The sequence below is a fragment of the Helianthus annuus genome, chromosome 8 (assembly GCF_002127325.2).
Source record: "Helianthus annuus cultivar XRQ/B chromosome 8, HanXRQr2.0-SUNRISE, whole genome shotgun sequence".
Lineage (NCBI taxonomy): Eukaryota > Viridiplantae > Streptophyta > Magnoliopsida > Asterales > Asteraceae > Helianthus > Helianthus annuus.
In genome coordinates this window covers 79,871,668-79,881,481 of record NC_035440.2, presented here as the reverse complement: position 1 = coordinate 79,881,481, position 9,814 = coordinate 79,871,668, and the positions used below count along the sequence as shown (strand labels likewise).

The 9,814-nt window shown below is 39.6% G+C and overlaps 1 protein-coding gene across 1 annotated transcript; it reads right to left on the bottom strand.

Annotated features, from left to right (window-relative positions):
- Nucleotides 1-7,512: 7,512 nt before the first annotated feature.
- LOC110873153 (metalloendoproteinase 1-MMP) lies at nucleotides 7,513-9,072 on the bottom strand. The gene is made up of 2 exons (XM_022122082.2): nucleotides 8,252-9,072; nucleotides 7,513-8,019 (listed from the first exon to the last, which is right to left on the bottom strand). Exons 1-2 carry the CDS (start codon nucleotides 8,928-8,930, stop codon nucleotides 7,670-7,672), a joined length of 1,029 nt encoding a protein of 342 aa, XP_021977774.1. The 5' UTR covers nucleotides 8,931-9,072; the 3' UTR covers nucleotides 7,513-7,669.
- Nucleotides 9,073-9,814: the final 742 nt, after the last annotated feature.

Below are 9,814 nucleotides of genomic sequence, written 5' to 3'. Positions count from 1 at the left end.
TTAGTAGGATCCCTAGCCCTGTGCCTTTGATATTTGAGGATCCGTCAGTATGTAGTATCCAAGGATCCTTGGTCTCATCCAGCTGCTGAACCTCCAATTCCGCTTCTATTTGTAGATCACTACTGAAATCAGCCACAAAGTCAGCTAGTGCTTGAGATTTAATAGCTGTTCTTGGTTCGTATCTTATATCATGGGCACTAAGTTTTACTGCCCACTTAGCCATTCTCCCTGACATATCTGGTTTCCTGAGGACATTCTGGATTCGGCATCAAGTAGACTTTTACTTACATAGTAGATAGGATATTGTGTACCTTCGTGATCCTTGACAAGGACAGCACTTACGGCGGTTGAGGATACCGCCAGGTATAAGGATAACACATCTCCTTTTTCCGGTTTTGCTAATGCTGGTGCTGAGGACATATATTCTTTAAGGGCTTGTAAAGCGTTCTCATGTTTCTCAGTCCACTCAAACTTCTTATTCTTCCTTAGGATATCGTAGAATTCTTTGCATTTTTCTGAGGATTTCGATATGAACCTGTTTAAGGCTGCTATCCTGCCTGTCAGTCTTTGAACATCCTTGGCATTGGCAGGAGATTTAATATTTATCAATGCTTTGATTTGTTCCGGGCTTGCTTCAATGCCCCTCTGGGTTACCATGTATCCTAAGAACTTTCCTGCCTTAACACCAAAATGGCATTTTGAAGGATTAAGCTTCATGTTGTAATTATCCAGGATATCGAATGCTTCTTCCAAGTCCCTTAGGTGATCCTCAGCTTTCTTTGACTTGACCACCATATCATCTATGTACACCTCCATAGTTTTTCCAATTTGATCTTTGAACATCATATTTACCAGCCTTTGATATGTTGCACCTGCATTTCTTAGTCCAAAAGGCATGGCAATATAACAATATAAACCGGTTGGGGTCATAAAGGCTGTATCCTCTTGGTCAGATGGTTCCATCTGAATTTGTTGGAATCCAGATGATGCATCCATAAAGGTCAGCAGTTCATGCCCCGCCGTTGCATCCACCATGGAGTCAATGTGGGGTAATGGGAAAGGATCCTTGGGACATGCCTTATTCAAATCAGTGAAATCGACACATACCCTCCACTTTCCGTTTTTCTTTTGGACAACAACCACATTGGCTAACCATTTTGGATACTTTACCTCTCTGATCATACCTGCTCGAAGTAGTCTCTCTACTTCTTCTTGGATAATGGCATTCCTTTCTGGTGCAAACTTCCTCCTTTTTTGATGGATTGGTTTGATAGACCTGTCAATGCCAAGTTTGTGAGTAATAATATCCTTAGATATACCTGTCATATCTTCATGTTTCCAAGCAAAGGTAGATTTTCTTCTTTTGAGGAAGGATATCATGTCTTCTTTCATCTTGCCAAGGATCCCTGATCCGATATAGATTTTTGATTCAGGATCACTAGGATCCAAGAGGATTTCATCTACATCTTGTTCCCTTGCCTCCAAGACATTCCTTGGAGGATACTGTAATTGCTATTGCTCCCTTGGCTTCGAGGTTGGCTTCATAGATGAGGTATAACAATCCTTAGCCTCCTGCTGGTCACTATCGATCTTGATTATTCCCCATGGGCTAGGGAGCTTCACACATTGATGGTAGGTAGATGGAACTGCTTTCATGTCATGTATCCAAGGCCTGCCAAGAATAACGTTGCAACAAGATAAACAGTCAATAACACAAAAATTTTGGTAATTATGTAATCCTTCCACGTAGATTGGGAGTTTGATGTCCCCCAGAGTTTTCTTCGTTTCCCCACTGAATCCTACAAGCACGGAGGATCTTGGTGTGATGTCTGATTCTGGGATTCCCATCTTCTTCAAGACATCAAGCTGGATAATGTTCACTGAGCTCCCTCCGTCAATAAGGATCCTGCGGACAAAGTGGTTAGAGATAAAGAGAGTGATAACTAAACTATCATGGTGAGGATCCTGAATGTTAATGCGATCATCCTCATCAAATGTTATCATCTTTCCTTCTGAGACACTTGAGGTTCTAATAGGCCTTTCTCCATTATCCATTTTTGATTCTTTTGCATGTCTTTTGGCCGCTGAAAAGGATGTACCACAAATGTCTGATCCTCCGGATATAAAGTTAATCACTTGTGCGTTTGCCGGAGGTGCTGGAGCCTTTTCAGGGATCCTTTCAGGATCCTGGGTCCTTTGCTTTTTTCTCCCCAACAATTCTTTTAGATGCCCCTTGCTTAGCAGGTATCCAATTTCTTTTCTTAAGGCTATGCAATCTTCAGTTAGATGCCCGAAATCCTCATGGTATGCACACCATTTGGACTTGTCTTTAGTCCCGGATGGTTTATCATTCTTCCTGGGCCACCTAGCCTTTTCACCTAGATTCTGTATTGCAAGGATTAGTTCATGATTATCAACGGAAAAACAATATTCTGAGATTGGAGGATATTCTTCATCATCCTCTTCTTGGTCAACAGCATGCACATTCTTGTTCTCGTTTCTATGGTAGGATTTGAACTTGTTGCTTTTGAAGGAGGACCCTTGCTTATCTTGTTTTGAGGATCCTACTTGTCTTTCCTGGATCCTCTTGTCATCCTCTAGCCGGATAAACCTGAGTGCTCGAGTTCTTACTTCATCTAAATTCCTGCATGGTGTCATAACAAGATCATCATAGAATAATGAATCCTTAAGCAGTCCCATTTTGAAGGCTTCAACAGCCGTAGCCATATCCAAGTTAGGGATGTCCAAGGATTCTTTACTAAATTTAGTTATATAATCCCTTAGTGGTTCATTATTATTTTGAGTTATCCTGTACAAATCACTAGTTAATTTTTCAAATTTTCTACTACAAGAGAATTGGTTATTGAATAAATTAACTAAATTGGCAAATGAAGTAATAGAGTAAGGGGGAAGACTTAGCAGCCACTTAAGAGCTGATCCAGTAAGAGTGGATCCAAATCCTTTACATAGGCATGCTTCCTTCAATCTTTCTGGGATAGGATTGATCTCCATCCTCTCCCTGTATTGTGCTATATGCTCCTCTGGATCCGTTGTGCCATCATACAACTTCATGGTAGGGATATGGAACCTTTTGGGTACCTCTGCATCACAAATTGGTGGTGCAAAGCGAGATACCTTGTGGCTCCCATCTGCAATCTCTGGGATAGGCTTGACTACCCCTGGAACACTTGAGATCATGTCCTTTAGTTTCTGTAATTCCCTGGCCATAGCATGATTGGTACCTGTATCCTGCATGAATCCATGGTTAGTGGTAGGATAATTATTTAAAGTGTTACCTCCCATTGGGTTCAAGTTAGGGAATCCGAATTGCTGGGATTCTGGAACAATGGAGGGACCAGTGGAAGCAATGGTCTGCATTGGAATGAAATCCCCTTGATGGACATCTAGACTTCCTGTTTGCAAACTTTTTAGGGATCCTGGCATCTGTAAGGATCCTGGTATCTGGGATGATCCTGGAACGAAGGAGGATCCGTGAACCTGGGATGATCCTGGAACAAAGGAGGATCCTTGGCCCTGGAATGATCCTGGAACAAAGGAGGATCCTTGGCCCTGGAATGATCCTGGAACAAAGTAGGATCCTCGAAACTGCTGTGCCCCCGGATAGGCTCCCGGATTCATGAAGGATCCCACGTATTGAGGATAGGATCCTACAGGCTGAAAATGTGAGTCTGATGTCTGAGTCATTGTTGCCGAGTTGAGATGTGATCCTCTTGACTCCCCTATGATTTGCACGTCCGGGATCCCTGATGGCTGGGAAGTGATCATTGGAGTATCAAAGCTCAAGGATTTGGGCATCAGTGGTGAATGATCCTCTGCCGCTTTCTTTTGTCTTTTGAGATCTCCAATTTCCCTGAGGATCCTCTCGTTAGTTTCATCTTGCCGCTGCATACGATCCTTCATCTGCAAAATTAAAGCAAATACATCACTAGTACTGGGAATAGAAGAATTCATAGCAGAAGAAGATAGAGGTTTAGAGAAAGTGGGAGTTGATCTCTTCTCAGTATTTTTCTGAGATCCTGCCGGTGGAGGAGGCAAGGTGATCTGTGATGAGGTGACCGCAGACATCGCCGTGGACGTGTTCTTCAATGATGAAGCCATGTAACTCTTTGAAATGATTTCGAACAAAAGATTTTCTTATGAATGAAGCACCAATTGCCCCACGGTGGGCGCCAAACTGTTTTGGTCAAAAATCACACAAGGATAATGTAACCAAACTTTATGTAAACGGGGTATGATGCTTGGTTAATTATGAAAGTAAAGGATCACTTCTGTGATAAAGATGCAAAGACACAATGATTTATACGAGGAAAAAGCCCTTGATCAATGGATGATCTCCAGCATAAAAAACCTCGGGTGATGGCAACTACCGATCACCAACTTCAATATAATAAAAATGTAGTTACAACTTCGGATAGTAATGAGCTGAGTACAAGGATCACTGAGTGTCTAAGTGTTTGAGAGTTGTGTCGTAGGTCGTGTGTCTTCTTCCGAATGAGGAAGAGGGGTATTTATACAAGTGTAGGTGACTTATTTTAGGTAAAAGGACTAATTATCAGCTCATTACCCCTTTAGAAATAAAGACAATCTAGCCTAAATTGCTGCCCATGAATCAAGCCATGTTTCCATATCCTGTGCAACGTCCTTCTTCAATTAAGCTCTTGCCATATTTGTGAAGACGCGTCCCTAGATCATGATGTCTAGAGCATATCCTGCTAGATGGTCCTGCAAAACAATATTGTATTAAGCGGAAGTGGCCGTTAGTATGAGGATCACCATAATGTCCCATGATCCTGATTCTGGAGTCCTGCCGAGGATCACTGTCTGCCAAAGAAATAAGGATCACTGGTTAGGATCATGTGTAAGGATCACCTATAATAAAAATCCAGCCCTAACAATTATTTTTTGGGAAAATTATATGTATTAAAATATATTATTTTTGGGAGAAATATTTATATTTTGGAGTTAGAAATAAAATATATTTTAAGTGAGACTTAATAATATATTTCGAATCTTACGAACGCGCATGTATTAAAACCCCCATCCTTGGGAAGGAATTTATTTACCAAAATAATTACTAAGTGTAATTACGAAATAGTTGTCGAACTATTTCCCAAAAACTTAAACCTTAAAGCACGGCCGTCCGTCTAATAGATTTAGTACGTGTAGGTCGTCGCTTAGCAGTTTGATCAGGAGATCTTCTTATTAGAGACGCACCACTGTGAGTTCATGTCCCCCTTTTCTCTTAACTGTTTTCAGTTTTCTAAACTGTGGGGGTGAAATACATGTTACTATGATTACGAATACTTTTTACATGGTATGGTTAGCGTAAGGAGGGTTACTACTTAGATCATGTGAGTGGGTAGGCGGAAACTTGAGGCCATTAATCCTCAGGGTAGGACCGAGGGACATGAGCGGTAGATCTATCTGGGTGTAGCGAGCCCAGCCCCAGGCCCAGCATAACGGACCTCGGGGTGACTTTGTGCCCAACGCATAAATCCGCTAGGTTTGAGTCTTCCTACTTGCACTTCACACATATCAATGGCCTTGCAAACCATTGGTGATCTCTTTTTCCTTATTTGCTACATACCAGGATTTTTATACATACAAAGGTTTTTACATACTCACTTACACATGAACTCGCTCAACATTATTGTTGATTTTTTTTCCAACTTACATGTATTTCAGGGAACTAAAGATCTGGCGCGGTATGTTATGTTTTTCCGCTGCATAGGAGTTACGAGGTCATCCGGGTTTAGGGGATGTGACTTTTTCCTGGACGAGTCACAGTCCTTAAACTGAGTTTATATCATGTTGATGTTTGTGTCTGTTGAACAATGTTTTTTATGTTATCAGGTTGTAGTTACCGTTGCATGAGTCAACGCCTCAAAACAATGTTATGTTACTTATGTTTTAAAACTTAAATGGATGATCTTGCATGGTTTTTATTTCATATAGCTTGTTATGGTTAAGCTATGTTATTAAGAAGTCACACCAAATTAACTACGCTTCCGCAAAGCCAGGGTGTGACAGATACGTGGTTGAAAACCGTGTTCGTATTGGTTTAAATCGTTTTTGTTATCTGATTTTAAATTCCGAATAGCCTACTTTTAATGAAAATTGTGTTTTGCAGGTTTAATGAAGTTTAAGGAGCTATTTGGGGGCTTTACGGATTACCGGGACGAAAAACGGACAACCGGGACGCGAATCGGGTCAACCGGGACCAAAGGATGCGAAAAACGGAGAATGTATATTGCAGGCATCGTTGCCATCGCCATGTAGGATCGTCAGCAACGCTTTCAAATGAGTGTCGTCGCGTATAAACCCTCGTATCCAGTGGAGGAGGGCGTCGACTGGTTTCGGGATATCTGGGCACCGTCGGCGAGAAGGTAGTCCGTCGGCGACGGCATCAGGTTTTTTGTGTCGCAAATTATTGGTTGTTTGGTGGTTGTTGACAAGTTAAAACACATTTTTTCACCATTCATTCGGGAGTTACACTTGTTTTGAGTTTTGAATATTGTTTTGAGTAACGAAGTGCATCGTGGTCCGTTGTCTATAACGTTGATAATGATTGGCACCTAAGCTTTGTGATGTTCAAACCGATAATGAACTAATTTGATTAAACCAAGTTAAAACGTATAGTAACCCTAGGTTTTGCATTTATTGAACCGGGTGTGAACCTTGTTCTAATTCATTGTTTTATAATTGTTAATTAAAGTTTTCTTGCAACCGTTCTAGTTCTAGTAGTTAATTAATCAAATCAAACATGTTGGTTCATTCCAACATCTTTTCCAAATCAACAAAAATCATAAAAACAATCTAGTAAGCTTCGTAATTGTGACACACCTTTAAAATCAACCAAGTCCATTCGCAAAACACATACTCTTCATGGTTCGACCCCTTACTACCACTAACTAATTGTTAAGGGTAACTCAGGCTTACAAATATTATCTTTGACCGGAGCGCGACACTCTGATCACATCTGAACGGTGGTTGTGGTGCTTCGTCGGAGACTCATGAATGGTGATGGTGGAGACGATTATTTATGGTGACAACTAGTTTTCTTGCTTAAATGGTGGTGGGTGGTTTCCGGAGGTGGTGGTGACGATTGTTTATGGTGGTTTGGTGGTGGTGGGTGGTTTTATAGATGGTGATAACGGTTGTTGTTGGTGGTGATTTTGGTGGCATACGAAGTGGAATCCATTTTTGGGTGTATAATGGTTATTTGCCTCAGATGATAAATAAGCTATTTTGTTATTGTTTTAAAGTATTTGTATGTTATTTGTTATATATTTTTTTGAACAAAAAAGTAAAATTACCGATGTACCCTTATGTGCAAGGCACATGTTATACTTGATTGAAAGTTTTAACTGGGTTAGTGTTAAAGGGCCTAGAGTGTAATGCTTTTAACGAAAAAAAGACTGTAACTGTAATTATTAAAGTTAAAGGCTATCCGTTGCAATCCAGTACAAACATAAAGAACGAAAAGTGTAATTTACCCTTTACAATACAAACATGTGGTATTTGTTAAATGTTTACTTATTTACAATTTACAGAACTTAAGAACTTACAAAAAGCGAAAAGTACCATTTACAGAACTTAAAAACCTATAAAAAGTGCAACATTTTCCAAAACTAAAACATCTTCTTTGTCACAATAAAACCCCTACAACCGTAACTAAATAAGTCAACCATTTCAATGGGTTTACAACAATAAACCAACTAGAAGACATAACAGATTCAACCAACGAACTATATTGAAAATCCGGGTTTGACCCGTATAACGCCTGGATACCCACCACATCATCGACTTTAAGATCCACTTTCTTACTTCTCGGACTCAAACTTGGGTACATAACCGCCCCTTTAACCTTCGAATGGGCCAACCCGAGTACATGCCCGATTTCATGAGTCGCGACCGATTCCAAATCAACGGCCACCTTTGATTTACTGGATTCAAAATCAACGGCCCACGTTTCAGCTACATCCAAATGTAGTCTACCTAGGCAAAGTTAGAATAATTTGTGTAAAGTAGAATAGAACTAACAAAAAAAATTATAAATGAAATTCCACCGGTTTTCGGGTGAAAAAAGTTAGAATAATTTGTGTAAAGTAGAATAGAAATAAAAAAAAATATAAATAAAACTCTACCAGGGTTTTCAGATGAAAAAAGTTAGAATAATTTGTGTAAAGTAGAGTAGAAGTAATAAAAAAAATTATAAATGATATTCTACCGTTTTCGGGTGAAAAAGCGTGTGCCAAAACCCCTAACACGCCGTCGAACGGCTCTTCATCGCCGTGATCACCTTCATAAAACCCGATTTTAATATCGGCTGACGGGTAATCGTCTGATTCACTAAAGTTCACCGGAATCACGGCTGACCACCGGGAAAACGATCGCCGGAAAGCTTCACTCACGTCGGAAAAATTCAAATTATTGATCATATGACCGCCGGAAAAGGCGTACGTTAGCTTAGCGTGCGCTGATCTCCCCCACCGCGGCTCACCTTCAAAATACGCGTAGTTTTTGTTGACGTGGATTACGGAATCTCTAACCCCACAGCGCGGTGACATGATCTGCGTGATGGTACCGGCGTCGAGTTTTCCGGTGACCGTGAGTCCGAGATTTTTCTGGTAGTTTACGACTGCGGATTCGAAACTGTCGTCGAATAGATCCGTGAAGTTTTCTTCGTCGTTTTGGAGGTATCCGAATCGGTGGAAGTATTTTTTGAGCTCCGACATGCCGGAAAATTTGAAACCCTTACCGGCGTCGATTAAGTTGACAAAGTTATGCCACGTGGCGGTTTGTGAGAGGTCGACCGGGATTAAAGTGCCCGGAATGGTTCTGGCGGGAAAGAGGTGTGGGAGGAGAGAGAGAAAGAAGAAAGTCTTGTAACTGAATAACTGAAACATGTTTTGTTACTTGTAATGTTTTTGTAAAGTGGTTTTAAGTTTTTTGGACCATGAATCATATATACATATACAATTACTATTATTATAGTAAGGTATAATAATAATAATGCTCATATTTTTAAATAAGTTTATTAGTAAAATAAAAGATGTGTATTCTTAGTTATTTTGGCAACACTTATCCATTGTAGTTGTAGTCTTTGAAGCTTGTTATTCATTTGATTCCGACTAGTTTTTTGATAGGGATGTTACATGGTGGGTGAACCACTAGGTTTGGCTTTATATTCTTTTTTATTTTATCTTATTATCATACTAAATTGTGTCATTGTAGTGATGAGATAAGCGAACTTAACTTATATTATCATACTAAATTGTGTCATTGTAGTGATGAGATAAGCGAACTTAACTCAGGTATCTACTTTACGCAAACATATCAATATATTTTTATTTAATCCATAAAAGTTGAGGATGTAACACGAATCTAAAATAAAATTTATGGGTTTGGTTTTAATCTAAGCGGGTTCGGGTCAGTTTTAGGTTGAACCCGCAAACCCATTTAGCTATATGGGTTGGGTTCGTGTCAACTCGTCTGGGTATGCGGGTTGATCCGTTTAACCCATTTATATTATGCTATATTTTTTATATGTTTTATGACGTAAATTATATTAGGTATGTATTTTATGCCATGATTAGACCCTAAAAAGATAAATTGACATAAGATTATATAATTAAAATGCAACTGTATTAATATACATTTGTGTTTTTTAATAAAATTTAAATTTACATATACTAATTTATGAAAAAAATAATAACTAAAAAATCTGGGTTAAACGGGTCGTGTTCGGATTAACCCATGAATATTCAGATCGTGTTCGGGTTCATATTGA